The sequence below is a fragment of the Xiphophorus hellerii genome, chromosome 22 (assembly GCF_003331165.1).
Source record: "Xiphophorus hellerii strain 12219 chromosome 22, Xiphophorus_hellerii-4.1, whole genome shotgun sequence".
NCBI lineage: Eukaryota > Metazoa > Chordata > Actinopteri > Cyprinodontiformes > Poeciliidae > Xiphophorus > Xiphophorus hellerii.
The window spans coordinates 2,795,337-2,820,318 of NC_045693.1; the positions used below are offsets into that span (position 1 = coordinate 2,795,337).

The window sequence follows — 24,982 nt, forward strand, 5'->3', positions numbered from 1 at the left end:
TCTTATTCATCAGGTAGTTGAGGATTCATATCATAAATTGAGAAAGTGACTTCCACATCTCTACATAAAATGATAATCATGGTTTATTTTCCACAAACAGATGATCATTATAAGCTCCTGATTTTACTAAACCTGCTCCTTCTACTTTGATCTGCCTCCGGTTCTTATCAGGAACTTTAATCTGGAAAGACATTTGGCTTCTACTTTTACAACTTGATTTCTGTTTTAGCTAAATGACTGTGTTTTTTGTAAATATTAAGTTTCTCCAAAACCTACAAAATACCCAAAATAATTGAGAAGTTTAAGAACAAGTTAATCATAGATTTTGTTTTTTGCAAACGTTGAATAATGTAAATTGTTTCTTGTCTTTAAAGTAGCTAAACCTTTACACCTAAACTCTGGTCTCAGACTTTTCTTCTCTAGTTAGGTAAAAAAGTTTTCATAAAATGAAGCCCATTGTTGTCTTGATCCAGCTGAGAAAACCAGCACAAGAACTCACAAATACCTTGTTAATGTCTTGGTCTCAGTCCGGGACGAAGGAGGCCTGAAGACCAGAGTTTGCTCATCGATCGAATGTTTCAAAGCCCTGGAAACAGAATTGCACCTGAGACTCCAAGAAAATGTGTTTACTGTCAGCAGTGACACAGTTTGACAATTTCAAAATGCGAAATTATGCATGGCTTTAGGTGAAAGCTGTCTATATTTACGCAAATGGTTCCATCCCAAAAGCATGCAGTTCTTAAACAGCATGTGTATCACTGTTTGTGCTCCACTAGAGTTAAAAGGTTACTGTCTCTTGAAAGTTGGTGGTAATTCCAACAAAGTAGAAGAAACCGTAAAGGAAAAAAAAAGAAATGTGCTGCATTGCTGGTTTTACAAAAGAGAAGTCAGAAATATCACAGCAGGTAAAAATTACCCCTTTCTTCCATTAAAGCCTTCCTGACATTTAAATGATTCCTGGAATCCACGAAATATTCTTTAAAAAGCATGTTAAATTCTGTTTAAAATTTAACATGCAGAAAAAGAGCATTCTGATTATGCTTCAGATTTAATAATGAATAATGACTCATTGTGTGGCTGTGATTGGGTGCACTGGTGACGGGCTTTCCTGCCTGCCAGTTCTGCTCCCAGTGAGCAGGAAACCTGACATGTAGAGAGAAACTGGAGCCAAAAAAACATCCTCAGAGTAGCCTTCTCATTAGTGCTGTAGAAAATAATAAGACATGTTTAAGTACATATTTTAAACTTGATAACTTTTAATCTGTAAATAATTCAGTTTAATTCGGGTTTTAAAGCTACAGACTCATTTGTTCACTCTGTCATTTGTCACTTAATTTTAGATTTGTTGTTCATGCTGCTTTCATTGACATTTTATCTCCTTGTAATTGTTCAACACTTTGTTTGAAAACACTTATTATTATTATTATTATTAATAATAAGGCTTATCATATGCAGCAGTACATTAAAAACGTATACACCATTTATTGATTTAGAAACTCCATCCTAAAATAATAGATTTTTAGAGTTTTGTCATATAAAATAGGTCCTGAGAGAGTAGTTCTTTTTTCTGCCACTTTTGTGTTTTCTGTGTGTGATAGTGACAACTTCATCCTCATGCTAAAACACTTCAGGTTTCCAACATGTCCTCTGTGTGTCTCTGCTGATATATCATCGGTGCTGTTTGCTTCGTGAATGAGCTGCTGAGACAGAGTACATCACAACGCTGTGCAAAACGATGTGCTGCTTGCTTCTGGATGTAGCAGTAAGTGGATCTGGGCCAATGTACACTCATCTGCCATTTTATTAAGTACATCTGTTCAGTTGTTCAACATGAACAGCAAATAAGCCAATCACATGGCAGAAACTAAATGTGTTTAGGCTTTTGGACACAGTGAAGATGACTTGCTGAAGTTCAAGTGAGCCTCAGAACGGTCTGAGCATGGAAAGAGGATGTAGGTGAATTTGAGCGTGGCATGGCTGTCAGTGGCAGACCAGCTGGTCTGAGTGTTTCAGAACTTGGGGATTCTCTGAGATACTCCAAAAAAGACAAAATAACCACTGAGCGATGTTGTGTGGAAGTTTAAGCCTTGTTGTTAAGAGTGGGCAGAGTGGTTGGAAAGAGAAGAGTAATTTCACTAAATGTTTCGACTAATGTGAAATACCATCTGTAAACACACCACATGTCAAAGCTTGAAGCAGATGGGCGACAGCAACAGAGGACCAAACTAGATGGCTCTCCTCTCAGCCAACAACAGGAAGTTGAGCCTGCAGTTTGCTCAGGCATAAGAAAGTCAGACAAGAACAAAATGGAAAAAAAAATGTTGCCTTGTTCAGTTAGTCTCATTTTAAGATTTAGCATTAATTTAGTCAGATCAGATCAGTACCAAGTAGTGTTTACATACCACAGACTCAGTACTTTTACTGAACATTTCCGTCTCTTTTTGTCCATAATGTACTCATCTTCTGATTGCTACATCCTGCAGGGTTATATACTGTTGTAAAAATATTAGTTCATTATCATTATTTATTGATTACATTGATTTGACTTATCATTTACTCAAATGTTGCCCTTTGACTTTATATTTCTAGACAATCTGGTTTCAGACTAACATGACATCCTGACGGTTGAAGTGAACTTCCACATTGCAGCATTCATAGTACACAGAAAGTTCATTTCCTGTTGGAAACGACTGTTTGCAAAGATAAGGTTGATTTTGCAGGGTTGCAAAAAGACCATACATGTGCAAAGCATGTAGGAAATAAATATAAGCAAGATCATTTCCTTTGTTTGTCAGAGAATGTTCTGACCTACCAACTATGAAACTCTTTCCATTTTCTCCTTACTGGAAAGTAATTAAAGATCTGGAAGACTCTCTAATTCTTTTGATTTCTTGGCTGTTCTTTTAAATAAACAAAGTTTTCTACTATGCACCAAGTCACAGAGCTCAAATAATCTCAAACTGGTTTTCTTGAACATACTTTCACTGCACCCCACAGTCACCAGACTTAAATCCAACAGAGCACTTTGGGGTTTAATGAAGTGAAGCGTCACTCCATGACTGCAGCCAGCAGTTTGGCAGCAACAAAGTCTCTGAGGAATGTTTCTGACACCTTGTTGAATCATCAACAGTCCTTGTCATTCTGAAGGCTGCAAGACCAGCAAGGTGTACTTAGTATATCGTCCAGTGAGTGTAGCTGAATGCTAACCTGTGTCAATAAAGCTTGGCCATGTATTTCAGCCTGTGTTTTATTCTGAATTGATATGGATAACACTCTAGCTGATAGAAAGCGGGTACAGAAGTTGCTGATTTGGCCCGTCCTTGTACCCGTCCCCTGGGATCCACCCATCTGTCTCTCTCTGGCTCGGTGGATCCCTGCGGCATGCTGGGTCTGATTACCTTTACATTTAAACAAACAGCTCCGGCTCTTTGGAGGCAGCCAGCCATGAGTACTGACAGGGGGGGGCTGGGGTCAGGCAGTTGGTGGAGAAGACTGATTAGGTGATAAAAATGTTATTTATTTTCCTTACTGATAAAAGGTTCTGTCCGTACACAGAAACACACACACCATTTTGTACTCCGCCACAGAAAGACTCTCCATCTGCTGAAGTGATTGTCTAACATTTAAGCGGTTAAATACCACACATCGTTGGTCCATCCTAACAAAAAAGACACTGCAAAACCGAATGTCGATTTTACAAGATGTCCGCTCTCTCATGGAAGAGTGATTGAAACACCATTACCAATTAGTACTCTACATTCTCACACATACTGTCTTTCACTTTATCACATCCACACAGACAAACTCGCTGCGAGACTGTCCTTGTCTCACTCCCTTTGCTGTCTGATGGTGAGAAATCATTTTATCCAGCTGAGTGCTTCCACAGAAATTTGCTCCGTCTGGCCAACGAGTGGACCAGGCGGAAACAAGTGCAAGAGCAAGATGGAAAGAAAGGAGGTTATAATGGGAAACACTTTTTACCATCAGTTTCTGTACAGTACACAAAGACTCTGTCCATAATACTGTACGTCTGGCATTATGTCTTCCTGACCAATTTACCAGAAATCTATTGGATACAGGAGGTCAAATGAATTGTCAAGAAAAGGCTAACTGTCAGTTCTGAAAAGAAAGGACCCAAATGATCACAGGTCTGGAAAAGCAAGAGCAAGCTTGAAATTAGTTCATGGAGGTTCAAAGTACAGAAGCACCACAAGAAAAAAACACAAGAGGACTGTATAGAAATCAAAGTAACAGACAAACTGCTCTCTGAAACATCCCAGTCAGTCTGACAGAAAGAAAAATCACCTGGAGTCTAAAGCACAATTAGTAGATTTCTGTCTATAAAACATGTTATTTTTCACATCAATATACTGATATTATGAATCCTTTCTAAAAAATTTACAACAAAATGCAGACAGAAAACAGAACAAAGTGTCAGACATCTTTCTCATTCTCTGTTGTATAAAAATATCACAGAAACAAGCACATCAACTAATCCACTAGATATTTTGAAGTGTAGCGTTTGAACTCAGCTTAATGAAAAGAATAAGGAACAGGCAATGAGTTGGGAAAATTCAGCATTTAACATGACAAAAGAACTAAAATACTGATAATAATCTAAGGAAATATGTTTAAATGTACAGGTAGCACAAGAATACAGTAGACTAAGAAACTAAATGCAAAGGGATGAATCTATATGGCAAAACCGTTCTACCAATAAAATACCAACACAAAGCAAACATCTGCTGATTGTGTCGGTGTATGAGGAAGTAAGTTCGTTGTTTGCTTTCATAGCAGCTTCATCTATTACAGAAAAGCTTTACAGAAGGTTCAAAATGTTTGTTTAATGGGTTGAGGGCAGGAGGATTAAGTTCTCCCACTCAAACATCCCTCATCTCTGTTGTAATGGACTTTGCTTTGTGCTCTGGTGTGCAGGAAGGAACCCTCCTCAAACTGTTCCCACAAAACTGGATCCATGAAAATCTTCATTTCACTGAAGCCCGACTCTTAAAAAACGGCTCCACAACAAACTTTACACTGGATGCAATGCATTCTGGGAATCACCTTTTCCTGGTGCACACATCTGTGACCATGGAGGTGATTGCAATAATGTATTTATAAAGTAAGCTAAGCATCGCTCTGGGTTTTTAGCAGGTTAGTGGGTTTTTTCTCATAAATTTTCATTTTTGCTAAAAAAGAAACCATGTAGATGAAGGACGTTTAGTTCAGTGAATCTGAATAATTGATAAGCTAATTTCAGATGTGAAATATAGCTTTTGAGTGTAACCTCAGTGATTAATGTAGGTGCTGTTGTTGATTCATCATTTCTGCCACAGCTGCTTTTGAGTCACTACCAGCAACTTAAACTTTTTCCCTTGACACAGGAGTCTATCTCTGCGCTTTGTGTCCAGACAGTAGAGAACCAGGGAATCTCGTTTAACAGGATTTGCTGCTTTTAACATTTAGCAATTGCTTTGGTTAGATTTCCTTCTTCATAACAGATCAGTAAAACCGTTTCACATTAGCATACTTATATGGAGATGTCTTGTGCAATTGTGTCAGATGCCCTTTATGACGGCGTTAAACAAAAATGCTTTTCATAATTTAAAGTTTTAAAATCATTTAAAAAATATTTGGTCACTTGGTAATAGCAAAGCATGTATAAATTATACTAAACAGTGATTGAATAAGTCTTAAATTTTTCTTCACTCTATATAATTTCTCATTTTTTTCTTTCTTTGTTACAATACATGACGGCACATAAGTTATAATAATGTCAATGGCAGCATGACAGGGCGGCGCATGTGGGCGGCGTTGATGGAGGGGACAGCGGTGGAGGGAGGCTGGGAGTGAAAGGGTGAACGGAGCCGGTGCAATCACATGCCTGCTGGGTTGGAAGCGGAGAGCAGACAGTTGGGGAGGAACTGAGAAACTTGTGCGCAGTGTAGGTGTAATCATGGCTCTATTGTGGGAAACAGTTGGGCCTCTGAAGCTGCCAGCAGCAGGGGGGTGCAGCCCGACCGCTGCCCCTTCAAATCACCATGTCTTTAACATTTCTGACTAAATAAGAACAAAAAGCTGTACTCAGAAGTCTTACAGTTTGCAACAGCTTTTACCAGATTGGACAAAAGTTAGCTTGAACACATTGCTTGGTGAAGAGGGATTTTTGGCTCTCATTACTCAGCTGATCATTTATTGGGGCAGTTAGAAGCAAGACACACATACGGCTGTTTAGCAGGAAGACATTATTTGATCAGTTAGTCAATCATTAGAAATATTGGTCAACAATGTCTTCCTAATGGAGGAGAAGCTAACCCTTGTTGCCTTGGAGAATGGTGGGTTTTTGACTTGGATGGTATGGCTTACTGCCTAAGACTCTATTGTATCAGCTGACAACATGAGAGTTTACAAAGTAACCAAATAGAATTTATTGCTTATTATAAAAGGAATTGGAGAATAAGAACTAGAGCTGGATAACATGGTGGAAAAGGAAGGGGCCATTCCCAAAATGCTAGCAGGAAATTGTCCAGATTCTGTCTTGGTAGCTTAAAGCAGATTCAGATTCTATTATTGAAGCTAAAGAGCTCCTGAAAACCAGCCACATCCCATAATCCACTCTGCACCAGAGTTTACACTATACACAATGTAATCTGGTAACCTGGTAACTGCTAATCCCAGAGATGTATGCTTGTCACTCCAGAGAATAGACCTACAGCTCTGGAGTTAGCAGCAGGTGTTACTGTTGCAGAGCATCACATGATGCACATGGCTTAGCAGCTTAGCATGGCAGCTGCTAAGCCATGTTGACTCGTTCACACTTTTCTTGAACTAATCTGAAGACAACAGGAAGTTGTTTGGTGTCTCTTGATATGGACAGGAGAACTTCTGTGCATCATGTGCATCAGCTGACCTGACTCTGATTTCATGTGACCTTCAACATTGTGGCTGAGTTCTTCTTATTTCCAGTCACTTTGTTGTAATTCCACTAATAGTTGATGCTGGAATATTTAATGGTGAGAACATTTCAGAAATGGACTTATTGCTCTGGTGGTTTTCTCACAGAACCTTTCTGGAATTAACTGAGCTGCAGGGAGAGACCCATTCCTTCCCACATGTTTGTAGAAATAACCAACCTGCCTGGTTCCTGGATTTCATGCATCTGTGACCAGCGAAGTGATTGGAACCTCTGGATTCAATGTTTTGGGTGGATGACTGAATACTTTTGGAAATATAGTGTGTTTCCAATCAAACATGGATGGAAATATTTTACACTGATGTGTGAAACCTGTTTGTAAAAACAAAAAAATGAACCTTCGTAGTTTCTCCACTCTGCTGTTAAAACATTTCCACATCTCATATTGTTTGTTTGTCTGTTTTTCTGTGTATTTGAGGTTGTTATTAGCCCACCTTAACACCTCCCTCTTGGTGTTAAGGTGGATGGGTAGTTCAGAGCTTCTTCAGGAATGTATGGAGTCAGATGAAGATTACAGGAAATTACCACCTTAATCCAGGAGAGGATGACTACATGTGCTTTTACTGCGTCATCGTAAGAGTCACCACAGTGAAGATGAAGATGTTTTCTAAAGCCGTCCTCAGTATCAGCAATGCAAAATTGTCCTGTTTGGTTTTTATAAAGTCTAATCAACTAAACTGTTTAAATAGGTTATTTTTAACTTTATGTTTCAGTGCAATTTTGACTTTTTCATGTAAATTTGTTTAGTTCTGCAATTTCTGCAACCTCGTCATATTTAAGTTCTATACAGAAAGCATCTAATTATTTATAATAGTATAAATGTTTTTATGAAACCTTTGGAAAGATGATTTCTTATGTTTCATGCAAACATTTTAGTAATAGTCTAGAGTATGAAATAAATATTGCCCACTATTTCCTATAGTAAGTATTTATTGGTAAAGACACTCGAATGGTTATCTGCAAAATCAATAACTGATAACAGAATTTCACAGAACTGCAGCTCCTGCCTGTCGACGGTGATCTGTGGATCATTTGACTGAAAACCACATATTGAATATATAAGATTTTCAGAGAAAAAAATCTATACTGCGTCTGTGTTGTTCAAAGTAGAACAAGACAAACTAAAGTCTAAACGTCAGTGAAGTGATTTACTGCTTCGAACTGCTTAAGGTCATCCTGAAGTCAAGCTGGAACTTTCATAGGAAACACAAGGAATACGAATTAGCTGTGATAGAAGTACAGCTGTTGGATAAATATTTTTGTTGGTTATTTATTTTTTTTTTTTTTTGCATGTCATTGTTTCACTTAATACGATTTCATACATTTTTTCCCTTCTGCACTGGAAGCAACTGATTTGTCTTTCTGCTTCACTCAGTTAAAGTACAGCTGAATATTGAGCAGCAACACCAACATGAATCTAACTAATCTAGTTTAAACTCTCCAGTCTTCCACTGCAGTGACTCCCTGAGAAAGGAGAGAAAAGCTAACCTTTGACCTCTGGAATCCATTAGACTCTCAGAAAGCTCTCAGTGGACTCCCTGATAGCACGTCAGCGTTCAGAACCTTGTAATCCTAATGTCTGTCTAGCTTTGACTCAATGGGCCCTCAGAGATCCATCCGCCATGTAGACCCAGAAATATGACTCACATCATCTTCACCAGCTGCTCCTTTAAACTGAGACCATAACAAACACCAGGTTTCACAGCAAGGCCAGAGTTAAGACTAAATAAATATGCTCTCGTTTTATAGTGTTTCTTTCTTGTTCCTTTTGTTGTTTGTATTAATTGATTTTTTTCTCCTATTACCATCTCTATTCCACTTTCTCCCATTTATGACATTTCTCTTGTTCCTGTCTTATTTTGAGAATTTTACTTGGCAAAAAGCACCATATATCACTCCAACACCTAAATATTACTTTCATATACTTTGTCATGTCAGAAGACATCCTTTACTGCCTACTATTGTTAGCAATATTTCACATTTATTACTGGTCTGCCTATATACTCAACTTCTTCACTGGGAAACCGTTTTTCCCAGACTCAAACTGTTCTGGTCACACTGTGTGTTACGTCATTATGTTTGACATTGGGACATAATTTGGTGCATATTCAGAGTCAGGTCAGATTAAAGGATCAGTCCTAAAGCTTGAATATTAAAATTTGCAAACATCACACCTGAAACAGTCCAAAACTATTCATACCACTGCAACCTTATCACATTTATTCACATTACAAAAAATGTCAAATTCATCATATTTTACCAATATTCTGAATCAGACCAACAGAATGCTGTAAAGAATTGTGAAATGGAAGAAAAGGACATCGATGGTATTTCATTTTTTTTATATATATAAATAAAAATCTAGTGTTGCTTGAATTTGCGTTTGGCTGCATTTAATTGCCTCAATTTTGGAACCCTAAATTCAAAAGCCTGTTGAATATTAAATATTAATGCTGCAAATTTATTTGCTAAACCATTTTTATCATGGAACAAGATTTGAAATATTGTAGCTAAAATCATAAAAAGGGATGTGAAAACTCTCCCAAAACGTTGAATCTTTTCTTTTAAATCTTTTCTCTGCGGTTTGCGTCTCCTCTTCTGTTTCTATTAGCAGCAGCTCTCAGACGGGAGGACGGCGGTTCTTGCGGTGCACTTCAGATAAGACACAGCAGGGAACACTCTTCATCCCTCTTCAACTGTCTCACCCTTTAACATTCCTCTTCCCTGTGGAAATGGCCTCCATTTATTCAAAAGCTACAAAGCGCTGTCAAGCCATACATGCAGGAATATGAGCCGTGACTAACCAATTGGCTTTTGCACCCAGGAAGGAATAGAGGGGGACACATGCGACGCCTCGCCATGGTATCGATGCGATGCCAGCCAGTTCAGCTGCCTCTGGTCTCACTGGGCAAAAACATGTGACCGGACGGTCTGGAAGGTTAATAAAAACTAAAACATCTATAGTTGGGGCCTGCCATGCAAAGCAATGGCAGGAACCTATTGCTATTGTCGGAGAAAGTGTTTCTTTATTCTTTATTTTTCTTCCGTAACCGTTAATGCGGCTCATACCGCTGGGTGCACACCTACAAATGAGGTATCAAAACGTGCAGAAAATTCACGCCATTCCAGCTATTACTTCTGGTGGGATTTGGGCTTAACGTGGCGACATAATTCGCAAAAAACTACGAAAAAAACCCCATTATAAGTCAATGGGAAAAATCCTAGAAATACCCTATTTTTGAGGATTTTCTGTGTCGTCACAAATTCACCTAGAAATGCCATTCAAATTTCATTTTGTAGATACGTCTGTGATCTCTTCGAAAGTGAAGACGGCTCGTCGATACCAGTTACGGTTTGTCCACAATTTGCCTCTAAGCGACCCAAAGTTTCTCATTTTTTCTAAAATTAGAGTGACAGCCCATCTCGGCTAGAGTGAGAAATGAAGAGGTTTTTTGAGCCCAAAATAATTTTGAAATCGCCATCACGGCCACAAATATCGCACGATTTGTATCAAAATCGGTCCTGACATTGATACGCCTGTCTGCTCCGGTAAAATGTTTTCGAAATTTATCTAGACCGTACGGTTTTCTGTCACGGTGCTTCAGAGCAAAGTCATGCGACAGGATTTTCTGAGGCTCTCAGGCTGTTTCACTAACACTTCACACCTTGGTGTGAAACTTATTTAACATAGCAACGGATCTCAAGAGGCTATTGGCTGCTGATTTGGACTACAAATACGCATCATTGTAGTTCTATCTATCCTCAGTTGAAACAGATCAGGACTGAGAACTGGCCTTTAGAACTACCCGCTGCTATGGGCTGTATATAACTGATTTAACTCAGTAACTGTTACACATGGGATTATTTTGGAACTTTAAAATTAAGCATACTGAAAATTTCAAAATAAAAGCCTTGAATATTTTACATGACGTAATTGCTCTTTTTGGCCGTATATGACTTTTTCATCCAAAGCAATGTTACACATGGGATTAGTTCGGAACTTTAAAATGGAGCATAATAATAATTTCAAAATAAAAGCCTTGAATATTTTTACATCAGGTAATTGCTGTTTTTGGCTTTATGTGACTTTTTCATCCAAAGCACTGTTACACATGGGATTAGTTTGGAACTTTAAAATTAAGCATACTGAAAATTTCAAAATAAAAGCCTTGAATATTTTACATGACGTAATTGCTTTTTTTGGCCGTATATGACTTTTTCATCCAAAGCACTGTTACACATGGGATTACTTCGGAACTTTAAAATGGAGCATAATAATAATTTCAAAATAAAAACCTTGAATATTTTTACATCAGGTAATTGCTCTTTTTGGCCGTATATGACTTTTTCATCCAAAGCACTGTTACACATGGGATTACTTCGGAACTTTAACATGGAGCATAATAATAATTTCAAAATAAAAGCCTTGAATATTTTTACATCAGGTAATTGCGCTTTTTGGCTTTATGTGACTTTTTTATCCAAAGCACTGTTACACAATGGAATAGTTTGGCCCTCTGAAATGAAGCATACTGAAAATTTCAAAATAAAAGCCTTGAATATTTTTACATCATGTAATTGCTCTTTTTGGCTTTGTATGACTTTTTCATCCAAAGCACTGTTACACATGGGATTCGTTCGGAACTTTAAAATGGAGCATAATAATAATTTCAAAATAAAAGCCTTGAATATTTTTACATCATGTAATTGCTCTTTTTGGCTTTATATGACTTTTTCATCCAAAGCACTGTTACACATGGGATTAGTTCGGAACTTTAAAATGGAGCATAATAATAATTTCAAAATAAAAGCCTTGAATATTTTTACATCAGGTAATTGCTGTTTTTGGCTTTATGTGACTTTTTCATCCAAAGCACTGTTACACATGGGATTAGTTTGGAACTTTAAAATTAAGCATACTGAAAATTTCAAAATAAAAGCCTTGAATATTTTACATGACGTAATTGCTTTTTTTGGCCGTATATGACTTTTTCATCCAAAGCACTGTTACACATGGGATTACTTCGGAACTTTAAAATTAAGCATACTGAAAATTTCAAAATAAAAGCCTTGAATATTTTACATGACGTAATTGCTTTTTTTGGCCGTATATGACTTTTTCATCCAAAGCACTGTTACACATGGGATTACTTCGGAACTTTAAAATGGAGCATAATAATAATTTCAAAATAAAAACCTTGAATATTTTTACATCAGGTAATTGCTCTTTTTGGCCGTATATGACTTTTTCATCCAAAGCACTGTTACACATGGGATTACTTCGGAACTTTAACATGGAGCATAATAATAATTTCAAAATAAAAGCCTTGAATATTTTTACATCAGGTAATTGCGCTTTTTGGCTTTATGTGACTTTTTTATCCAAAGCACTGTTACACAATGGAATAGTTTGGCCCTCTGAAATGAAGCATACTGAAAATTTCAAAATAAAAGCCTTGAATATTTTTACATCATGTAATTGCTCTTTTTGGCTTTGTATGACTTTTTCATCCAAAGCACTGTTACACATGGGATTCGTTCGGAACTTTAAAATGGAGCATAATAATAATTTCAAAATAAAAGCCTTGAATATTTTTACATCATGTAATTGCTCTTTTTGGCTTTATATGACTTTTTCATCCAAAGCACTGTTACACATGGGATTAGTTCGGAACTTTAAAATGGAGCATAATAATAATTTCAAAATAAAAGCCTTGAATATTTTTACATCAGGTAATTGCTGTTTTTGGCTTTATGTGACTTTTTCATCCAAAGCACTGTTACACATGGGATTAGTTTGGAACTTTAAAATTAAGCATACTGAAAATTTCAAAATAAAAGCCTTGAATATTTTACATGACGTAATTGCTTTTTTTGGCCGTATATGACTTTTTCATCCAAAGCACTGTTACACATGGGATTACTTCGGAACTTTAAAATTAAGCATACTGAAAATTTCAAAATAAAAGCCTTGAATATTTTACATGACGTAATTGCTTTTTTTGGCCGTATATGACTTTTTCATCCAAAGCACTGTTACACATGGGATTACTTCGGAACTTTAAAATGGAGCATAATAATAATTTCAAAATAAAAACCTTGAATATTTTTACATCAGGTAATTGCTCTTTTTGGCCGTATATGACTTTTTCATCCAAAGCACTGTTACACATGGGATTACTTCGGAACTTTAACATGGAGCATAATAATAATTTCAAAATAAAAGCCTTGAATATTTTTACATCAGGTAATTGCGCTTTTTGGCTTTATGTGACTTTTTTATCCAAAGCACTGTTACACAATGGAATAGTTTGGCCCTCTGAAATGAAGCATACTGAAAATTTCAAAATAAAAGCCTTGAATATTTTTACATCATGTAATTGCTCTTTTTGGCTTTGTATGACTTTTTCATCCAAAGCACTGTTACACATGGGATTCGTTCGGAACTTTAAAATGGAGCATAATAATAATTTCAAAATAAAAGCCTTGAATATTTTTACATCATGTAATTGCTCTTTTTGGCTTTATATGACTTTTTCATCCAAAGCACTGTTACACATGGGATTAGTTCGGAACTTTAAAATGGAGCATAATAATAATTTCAAAATAAAAGCCTTGAATATTTTTACATCATGTAATTGCTGTTTTTGGCTTTGTATGACTTTTTCATCCAAAGCACTGTTACACATGGGATTAGTTCGGAACTTTAAAATGGAGCATAATAATAATTTCAAAATAAAAGCCTTGAATATTTTTACATCATGTAATTGCTGTTTTTGGCTTTGTATGACTTTTTCATCCAAAGCACTGTTACACATGGGATTAGTTCGGAACTTTAAAATGGAGCATAACAATAATTTCAAAATAAAAGCCTTGAATATTTTTACATCAGGTAATTGCTGTTTTTGGCCGTATATGACTTTTTCATCCAAAGCACTGTTACACATGGGATTAGTTCGGAACTTTAAAATGGAGCATAATAATAATTTCAAAATAAAAGCCTTGAATATTTTTACATCATGTAATTGCTGTTTTTGGCTTTGTATGACTTTTTCATCCAAAGCACTGTTACACATGGGATTAGTTCGGAACTTTCAAATGGAGCATAATAATAATTTCAAAATAAAAGCCTTGAATATTTTTACATCAGGTAATTGCGCTTTTTGGCTTTATGTGACTTTTTTATCCAAAGCACTGTTACACAATGGAATAGTTTGGCCCTCTGAAATGAAGCATACTGCAAATTTCAAAATAAAAGCCTTGAATATTTTTAAATCAGATAATTGCTCTGTTGAGCATTATATAACTGATTTAACCCAATGACTATTACGCATGGGATTAGTTTGGCCCTTTGAAATGAAGTTTAACAAAACTTCCAAAATAAAAGCCTTGACAAAAATTTTAAATCATACTGAATGGTGCACGTCCGCCTTACTTTATGTTCTTGCGATTCTCCGCGTGCCACTGATTACGTTGCGGCGTTCTTTAGCGTCGATGCCAATTTGTAGCGTGACGACGCCGGGCCCATACCCCACGGGCGCGCCTTGGCAGGCCCCGGCTAAATTTCTTCAGAAATTTTGTTTTTCTAGTTCAAGTTTTGTCTTTCATTTTCATTTCAGATACAGACAAAGAATCCACTGATTGTGAAGTCCAACAAAACTCAGTGAGATCTTTAGATTTTTTTTCTGAAAACCTGACACTTGAAGCGAGATTTTTAACGGTTGTTTTTGGATTGTGCTTCTTTATTAAATGCACCATTTATGCTGATGGAGCATTTTGACCTTCAGCGCCTCGAGGGATAACAGGAAGATGAGAATGAATAATGTGAATGTGTATTTGACAGATGCTCATTCTGTCTGAGGAGAGGCCAGAGAGTCCAGATTAGCTGCTCACACACCTGCGCAACGCTAAGCCTGCTAACCTCTGAGGCAGCCAGTGCTCTCACACACACACACACACACCCACACACACACCCACACACACACGCACAGAGCTGGTCATCTGCACTTCTCAAAGTTCTGACTCTAGATCTGTATTTAAACATTTTCCAAGTCTGGATTAGTATAGAAAAATAAATATAGAATATGGAGAAATATTTGTCTCTCAAGACTTTGTCTTTCACACCATTTGCACAAATATAACAGTTTAAGATAAATAAATGTTTTTAGACTAATTTGTTGATTTCAAATTAAAAACATTCTTCTTTTTGTCCATACATGACTACATTTGAAACAAAATGTTTACATAGTTTAACTGACATTTGAGTTAATTGGAGGCTCTCCTGTGGATGTATTTTAAGGTCACACCTGAAACACTTTATTGTTTGACACATTTGGAAAGTCAGAATAATCAATCCAGATAACAGGAAAAGGTTTGTTCATCTGTAAAAGTATGATTCATCCTTGGGAACAATTTGAAGGCGCCGCGTTCATCTGAACTAACAATTATACCAAGTATACACATAATGGGAATGTCCAGCTATCATACCGCTAAGGAAGAAGATGGACTCTGTGTCCCAGAGATGAACAGGTTCTGGTACGAAATGTGTAAATCAATTCCACAACAAAAGTCAAAGACCTTGTGCAACTTTTTTCTGCAAGGCCACTCAGCAAGGAAGAAGCCAAAAGAAACAAAAAACAGACTGCAGTTTGCAGATGAACACAGAGACAAAATAACTTCTGGACACAGTCCTGAGGTCTGATGAGACGGTTTGGCCATAATGACCACTGTTAGATTTGGAGGAAGAGCGGGGAGGTTCATACCATCCTAACTGTGAAGTACGGTGGTGGCAGCATCATGTTGTCCAGTTGTTTTACTGCAGGAGAGACTAGTCTACTTCATACAGTAGTCGGCATCATGAGGACAGAACATTATGTAGAAATATTGTAGCAACTTAAAGACATCGGCCAGAAAAAGCTCGGAGCAGATTGGTTTTCCAGACAAACAGTAACCCATACAGAAAAAGGTTGTTACAAAATAGCTTTGGGACAACAAAGTCTGTGTTTTAACTGATCTACAGAGAATATGTGTGCAGATCTGAAAAGGTTTGTGACAGTGATTGAGCCTTCAAACCTGAGACGGTTCCACTAGTTCTGTCAGGAGGAACGGACCAGAACTCCAGAAAACCACTGAGAGATGCTTCTGGAAAGAAACTCAAAATGTTTGACCCAATTCATACAGTTCATGCCAAATACTGAGGAAACAAAGGAAAACTTCTGACTTTGATGATGTTAATACATAAACCGATGACACATTCGCTGCCTCATTATTCTGACATTTAGCAAATAGAAATAAATTTGGTAATTCTGACGTAAAACGAGAAGTTTGATCGGATTCAAATTCACACGGTGAGAAAAAAATTGTGCATCTTTTAATTCTGTATATGTAAACTTCAGTTTTCAACAATATATCAGACCATGTTTTCTTTCATCTGTTCTTCCATCCTATCAGTTTGTGCTTTTTTCAAAGTTCCACAAACATTTCCGATTCATTCAAAGTCATTTTCTGTTTGCATTTTTCATATGAGCTAACATGGACTGAGCCATCTGAAAATCAGACACTGGAAAAATCCAGGATTTAAAAATGAGGATCATGTTGGAATCGTGCTCTCGTCAGCGCTTTGAACAGTTGCTGCACCTCTTTGAACGTAGCGCCTCTGTCAAATCTGGCAGATCAAAACAGGTATTTGTGAGTGTGTTTACATGTCGGAACGGGACGTGGGTCTGTTGTTCCGGGCCTCGGGGCATTCGACACCGGGCGATGGTAATGACTCACTGTTTTACAGGATGCTGTTCACAGAGATAAAAGCCGCTGCGCTTTAGGGGAGGAAAATAATGTCCTTTTACGAACATTTAAAGACATCTCAGACTCATTCTGAAAATGAAGCATGCACAAACTCACTCAGCAATAGCTTACCTATCAGTCTGTCTCCTTGACATCAAAGCAAAGTTGATAATGTTGGCATCCATGACGTGCTGAGATACAGATGCATACATGGATGTGTGCACACAAACAGCCGGCTCTGGGGGGATTCAGGTGTTTTTCTGCATTTCTTTAACAACCAGACGAGTTGAAGAGAATAATGAATATATCAAGCAAATGTGTCACAGGTTCAGATGCTGTTTATGTTTATAGGCAGTCATGTTATTTATTCTACTCCTTATCTCAGCACCTGTAAAATGATATTTGCTTTAGCTACGCTCAAAGTTTCACCAAATCAGAGCTGAGAGGAAGTTTGTGAAGTTTTAGGAGTGGAAAATGAACTGAAGTAACCTACTCAAGAGAAGAATTAGTGTTGAGTAAAATGTAAAACTACAAAAATCAAGTTCTACTCTAGCTATAATGCAGAAGGATTAGAAGTGGGCAGTAAGTACTTAGATTTGCTTCAGTAACTTTTTGAAAAAAAGGAATACTTTTACTGTGCTGTAGTTTTACATTTACTTTAGCAAAAAATATTCAGAAGTTATTTCATATATTACATGGTGAACACTATACCTACTGCAGAAATTGGTTTTATAAGTTTTATGTCTTTAAAATTTGATATGGAAAAGTTTCCTCTGCCTGGATTTTTTATTTAGTTTTTTTTTGTCTTGAAAATGAAACTTGCACATATTTTATGGTTTTGTCTGAGTACATCTTTTTTACGCATGTCATTATCAGTTAGTCAATAGTTAAGTAGTTTTTATTTTATTTTATTTTAACCAAATACTATTTTACTTGAGTAAAGTAAGTAATAAGTAGCTACTCTGCTGCTCTAAGAGCAGGAAGTTGTTTTTGTCTGTTCAGTGTGCAACAGGCTGTAATCTCATTTTACAATAGATGTCCTTAATTAAATATGTTTTTATAAAATATATCCACATGTTATGAGAAACATGGGAATCCTCATTGTTTCTCATCCTGCTCTGTTTTTCCAATAATACCAACAGTTCAGATGAACTACATTGTAGCTGCTATAAATCAATCATATTTGTTTTCCTGAATACAATAAGAGTTGTTGCTAGAGTTACAGCATTTTTATCCCCATTTAAAAACTTCTTTTTTTTAAACATGTGCTTTATAAAACATAATGCATGAATATTCAACCATCTCACCTGCTCGTCCTTGCAGGGTTGCGTTCTGATGCATAATTATGAACTTGAAATAGAATTGGTTAAAAAAACATTTCACACTTTTCAGATGTTTGTGAAAATATTTAAAAACAATGGTAAACTTTATTTTTTTAAGTTAAAACTCCTTCAACTCAAATGTTTGATGGATCAAATTGTCTGCAGATATTTAAAGAGTCCTAATAACACGATCAGGACAGAAGTTGATTTTATTCGCTGTATTAATCCCAGTAAATATGTTTGTTTATTCTGGGCCTGTTCTCACTGCTGTCGTTCAGAACACGCCGGTGGGCCGATCGATATTCATGGTGAACGCCACAGATCCGGACCAAGGCACCGGCGGCAGCGTTCTCTTCTCTTTCCAGCCTCCTTCTTCCTTCTTTGCCATCGACGGAGCCCGAGGCACCGTGACCGTCACCAAAACGCTGGACTATGAGACAACAGCTGCCTACCAGCTCACCGTAAACGCCACGGTCAGCTAGCTTACTATACCTTTAATAAACAACCATACATCTACAGTATGTGCATTAAACAATCTGATTGTGTCTTTTGGTTTTATTAGGATCAAGACAAAGTGAGACCTCTGTCCAAACTTGCAAACTTGGCCATCACCATCACTGATGTCCAAGATATGGACCCTATTTTCACCAACCTACCCTACAGTACCAACATAGAAGAGGACATTCCTCTGGTCAGTACTTCAATCCAAATATTCAAACATATAAGGAATTTCAGCAACTTTATGGTGGAATCAGTTAAAATATAAGTAAATCTCTTTATAACAAAACATCATGAAATTTCACATGAACACTATTTCAAAAAACACCTTTCAGTGGGGATGACAAAAATATAGTATTTAATACGAAAACAAATTCCAGCTGTTTTTCAAAAATCTAAATTAAGATTTTGTTTTGTTTTGTTAAAGTATCTGATAGTTTTACATTTTTGAAATGTAGAATCTTGTTATATTTCTTGTATCAGGCCTTAATGGAGGTGAACAGAGTCTATTCTGAGGTATTTTTGCTCGTTTATTTTAGCTGAAGGACCTGGACTACATTTTATTGTCTGTAGTTAGAAAAATTAAAGACGTACACTGGTCATTTCCTGGATAACTTAACACTGAACAGAGAGTTATTAAAGCTGCTGTTGATCAGTGAAACCTTTTCTATGTTTGTGGAAAGAAGAGAATTGGCCATTTCACTGATATTTTTAGCGTGAGGACCAAATAAAAAATAAAAAATCAAACATGGACCAAATTACTTCACTCCAAGACATAATTGACAAAGATGTTTTTAGAAACCTTTAGTCTGTATTTGAAAACCAAAAGTGAATTTCTGTTAAAATCACGTTTTGTTCTGTGTATTCTCTCATTTGTTTAACCTGCTTCTACATCCTTAAAACTACACACTTTGTGTCAGAAACGTCAAGAATTCTCCTATGGTCCAACTCTAATGCTTCCTTTTCAAACCTGTTCAGCTTAGAAGCGTCATGGCCAAGTCATCTGATCTGTTTCAGTTCAGACTGGCATTGACTAATATGTGTTAAAGCTGCTGCTTGACATCTGTCCTTTGATTTATTACACCAAAACCCCACTGATGTCCCTTTAAGGACCTTTACCTTTCCTCTGATAGTCATTGTCTCCAGCTCATTTTTAGGTATCCCATGGAGTTCCCTGTCAACAAATAACTGAAGCACTTCCAGAGAGTTCAGGGTTTACTCCAGGCTGAAAAGGAAAGGTTACTTCAGCTGCTTGGATACAATTTTGGTTGTGATCGAAACGCTAAAAGGAGAAGATACTGAGGGAGAGGGTGGAAGGCTTGGAGGACCAGTAAATCTACTGCTCTGCCTTTTGGGGTTATCTCTTTATTTATCCCAACAGACAGGAGTGGTGTCTGCATTTCTTTAACTTAGGCCCCAAACCATCAATTCACCTATTTTCCGTCCTGCCATTACTTCACCTGCGTCGAGTCGAGCAGTTTATTGTCTTTCAGTCAATAACTGTGGCCTCACATTTAGAAGAACTGGCTCTCATCCTCAGCGATTCAAACTCAGCTACAGACAGTTCAGCAGCAGATAGAGAATCATGGCTCAGATCAGAACCACAGCACCTGCAACAAAGTGAAACAGCTTCTTGGATTCACAGGGCAGACAGTCTCCTCACCAGGCTGTGCCTCAGGATCGGTCTTGTCCTTGAACGTCGCAACAGGATTGCTGATGAAGGTCAGCCTTGGCAAAGACTAAATCTGCACCGAAAACAAATTCAGCTTCAAGTTTCACTTTGACATCAGAATTCACACTTTGAAAAGTAGCTGTGTTACTATGTAGTGCTGCAGAAACTCGTCTGTAAAATACCCAGAGGCTCATGGTCATCAACCTTCTCTAGGAACTACGTTTCTCACCAGTCCTGCTCCTTAATATCAAAGAAGTTCATTTAGCTTAAAATATATAGCTAAGGAGAAGGCCTCAATTATAATCACATCAGGATTCTCCACCTTTCGGAGTATTTCCTGTAGAACCGCCTCAGCCGGAGCTCTGCATACAGCACTGCAGGTGTGTCAGGTTGTAATTACTGCAGGAAATTTACCGTTCTGCCTCTGGGATGTTAGGCCTCCAGCAAAGGTCAGAAGTCTGTGAAAGGCATGAATTGCTAAGCAGTGGGGTCTCCCTGTGACCTTACCTTAGTCATTATTGCAATTGGGTTTGTAATGGCCATCTAATATACTGTCTGTTTCCCTGAGCACCGTTACACTCAGTCTCTGTTCTTAGCTCCTTGACTTAGCACCAGGTGGCTAATAGTCGAGCTATTGATGTTTCCACTTGCTTGGAGGGAATTATCCTCATGAGGATGATGCTGTCTATTTTCCTTCTTTCTGTTTCTGCTCCTCAATCACTCCATTTCCTTCCATCCCAGCCTCAGTTCCTCACCCAGGCCAGCGAGGCTCACACGGCCACTGGCTTATCCTGGTCCGCAGCCTCTACGCAACGTAGTAGAAATGTCAAGTGCTACATTTGCATGCATATTAACAGGGCGTGACGGCGCCGACGCCCCGTGTCTCCCTGACTCCCTGATTCATCAACTGTCACCAGGAAGGTCAAACAGGAAGAACTGAGGCGGGATGATACAGAAACAAAACGTTAGACTGACGACAAACGAAGGGAAGTAAACCTACTGGAGGATTAGAGACTGAAACAACTATTGTTAGGATAACAACAATAATTAAAAAAAAACATCAATTACAAAAGCATAATTTTTACACTGGAAAATTTTGAAAAATTGTATCTCTAGTGGATTTTAAAAATCATGATGTCAAACTTTAAAAGTGAAACAATCTGGAGCATCACAGTTCCTTCACCACATTTCAGACATGAAGTGGATTTTATGTTCCTTTGTTTGCTGAACTCTTCAAGAATTTATGTTCCTTCATATTTACAAACATGTGTTAGACTCATTCTTTACAAGAAAACATTATTCCTCATAAATCCAAACAGATTGTTTTAGATATTCTAAAATTTAAAGATGGAAATAAAATTTATTTTGATTCTTCAATTTTAACGTTTTCATTATAGTTTAGATTTGGGTATAGGCAACATTCTGTCATTCTTTAAATGAAATGTTCAGATAGTTTCTGATCCTGAAATGTTAACAATAAACTTTAATAGATGAAAATTGTAAATCCCAAAATGTATTGCTATAATTTTGACTTTTCATATTTTTCTATTGTCAGTTGCATGACTTCATGAATAAATGTCCTCTAAATTTATAGTTCCAGATGTCATTGCACAAATATTGTTGGCAGTTTAGCAGAAAACAATATTTGTGCTGTAGTGACAAAGTAATAAAAGACACTCAGATATTTTGATCAACATAAAATATTTTTTAAGAAATGATTAAGAAATTCTTTGGTCGCATTTGTTTAGGATTTTTTCACACTATTTTTATTAAAAGTTGTATTTTTTTATGTTAAATTTTGCCTCTCCAGTACATGCATTCATTTCCAGGTTTTTTTTACACATCCTCTCCTGGCGGTCTGATATATGGCTGACTGTACTTTTATTAAGACGTGGTGATGTAGGCCAGCAGTACACGCCTCCAGTGACCTCATGTAATCTAACAGACACGTGTCATTTCCACTCTGCACTGTTTGCCATTGATAAGCTGCTGATGTTGTACGCTGACAGAAGCCGTGTCAGCTGCTGTAAAAGCTCATGACATTTACACATGAGGCCATCAAACTCAAACCTGTGTCGCACAGGTCATCTCACAAAGTTTGAATTCAGAAAAAAGCCTTTCTATCGTTGTCTTCTTCTCCGTGAGTTTGCTTCTCAGACGTTGTCTTTTCTTTTCTCTGAGGGCCAATCAACCTGTCATCCAGGGAAAACGTTTGACAAACCTGGAAAATGTTATTTAATTATTTATTTGTTGTTGTTGTTTTTTAGATGAAATCACAGGTCTGTGTTTTTAACAGTTATGGCTGTGAATCTATGCTCTAACTGACATTAAGCTCCTTCTAGGACAAACACACAATTTGGCTGTCAAACCAATGAGAAGGAAAGAGAAGGAGAAAAGGAGGTGGGGGAGAAACGCACTGTATAGCAAGAAATGGAAGGATGGTTGGCGTGTGTGTGTGTGTGTGTGTTTTAGCATTTCTCACAATGTGGGCGTGTGTGTGTGGGTGTGTGTGTGAGAGAGAGTGTGCACCCCAAGGGGGGAGGGATTGTATGTGATGGCTGATTGAACAGATTCCACTTGTGTGGACAGCTCAAGAATATTGCTCACATTACTTCAGCATCACTTCCTCTTACTTTTCTCTACATCTTTCCTCGATGTTTGTAAGCGCATGTGTGTGTGTGGGGGTGTGTGTGTGGGTGTGTTTCCCTCTCAGCTGGGGAATGGGTCTCCTTTTTAAAAGGCTTGTAATTGATTCTGGTGTAATTGGTCAATGACAGGAGATGCTTTGGCAGAAATGGAGCATAAACATGTCTTAGACACAATTTGCAGGATCAATGGGAGGCAGCCCTGAGGTGTGAGCGAGAGAGGCGATGACGGAGGGCGGGAGGGAGGAAGGATGCAAGGAAGCAGGAAGTACTGTGTCGCTGCAGCATGGGGGGTTTTAAGCATCACCACCGTGTCTGATTGAGGCACAGAGACTGAAAAAATGTTGCAGATCAAAGGCTTTTCAAACGGCTTTCTTTCTCTTTCTTATTCTGTTTTTTTCCCTTCTTTTTTTGAGCTGTCATACTGTGATTTGTTGAGGGAGCGGACTCATCCGCACAGCAGGAGAGCTTCAGAGAAATGCAAGAAAAATAAACACCAAATACATCTGATATTAAACATAAAGAAAAGAAAAAAATGTTTGACTACCTGTATAAGATTCCCAGTATTTTTTATATTTTGTCTTTGTAACATCCATGGAAATATTTTTAGCTTTCATTGTCAGTTTATGTGTTCCAAAACATCTCAAGAGCGCAACAAAGGCAAAAGAAAGCTTTTGTGTTTACGTCACTTTAAAGTGAACCTTTGGTAATTGTGAGATTTAGGGAACACAACCTGCAGCCAAGATTGCTTACGACTGTCTATTTGAATATTTCCAACATAAACTTTAATATGCAATAATTCCCTGGTTGGAGAACCGTCTTCGCTCTTCTGCAGAAGTTAACATCCACAGTGTATCCAGCACCACGCCATGCTTCACTGAAAAAACATTAAATCTAACCAACTATTTAAATTCTCATTTCTAGTTCAAATATCTTAGTTCTGTTTTTAAAAAAGGGGAAACCAACTTATCCATTATAACGAGACTATTTCCCATGTCATAAATTAAGTAATCTGCCAGTGGAGTTTGTACTTTTTATCAATATTAAGGATTTATTAACTTAAAACAAGTTTGTATATCTTTGTGAAAAGTTACTGTACATGGAAGCAGTGACAGATGTGCTTTATATCTGACAGAAAAAACAAGAAAACACAAAGTGAACTGCAGCAGTAGAAAGAGAGACTGCTAAACATGAAACTCTGAACCAGGTTTCCTTTATTTGGGAAAGAAAACTGCAGTAATAGTTTCGTCACCATGTGAATACTGAAGCGCTGAGCCAGATAAAATCACAAAGTCAATGGCCAAAATAACTCCAACAATTGCTGCAGGTAAGTTCCAAAGCTAAATACATTAGTATCATATTTGCTACTTTCTATGGATCAGAATATTCAGAGAGAACAAAACCCAACAGCAGCAGTCATTGCAAATAAAGCATAAATGGAAAGAAACAAGAAACAAATAGCAGCCTTGTCCTCTACTGTAGTAGCAAACTTACAGATACATTGTTAGTTTTTAATGTTAGAATAAATTAGAAACTAATGCAAACTAATGCCTGGATGTAACCTGTACTCTGTGCTCTCTGTCTCTGCAGGGGTATGAAGTGAGGAAGATAACAGCCATTGACCAGGATCTGGGCCAACCGAGAGGAATCGGCTACACCATCGTCTCAGGTCAGAACCACAGAACTGATCTGATGTCAGTAACTTTGAGGAATTTCCTCTTCATCAGTCTGATCAACTCATCAGAACGCTTTAGGGAGATTTAACTTCAACACAACAGTTTTTAAGTATGTTTTCTTATTTAACAGAGCAGAAATCAGCCCACATTTAGTTTTTATTTTCTTTCTCAAGTTGGCTTATTCCATCAAAATAGGATTATGATTTGTCAAAGTGACAAACTAAGCAAAAGAAAAAGTGTGTATTTAATATCCCTGCCCTGTGTTGGTATTACTAAAGAAGATAAAAACAGTTTGCATGGTGACGATAAGGATGAAGCTGTGATCCTGCTTGGTTCTCCTTCTTCTGCCAAGAATGATGTTTATGCCTCCAAGTTATGCTCTCTACCTGTTTGTTAGGATGATATCGCAAATA

General features: G+C 37.4%; 1 protein-coding gene across 4 annotated transcripts in view; it reads left to right on the forward strand.

Moving 5' to 3' along the window:
- The window catches only part of cdh23 (cadherin-related 23), a 195,517-nt gene that overhangs the window by 55,572 nt on the left and 114,963 nt on the right, over positions 1-24,982 (forward strand). For all 4 annotated transcript variants that reach the window (XM_032552273.1, XM_032552272.1, XM_032552270.1 and 1 more), the window contains exons 7-9: positions 18,357-18,551; positions 18,641-18,769; positions 24,484-24,562. In XM_032552273.1, the coding sequence (XP_032408164.1) occupies positions 18,357-18,551; positions 18,641-18,769; positions 24,484-24,562 (403 nt within the window). The remainder of the gene's footprint in view (positions 1-18,356; positions 18,552-18,640; positions 18,770-24,483; positions 24,563-24,982) is intronic.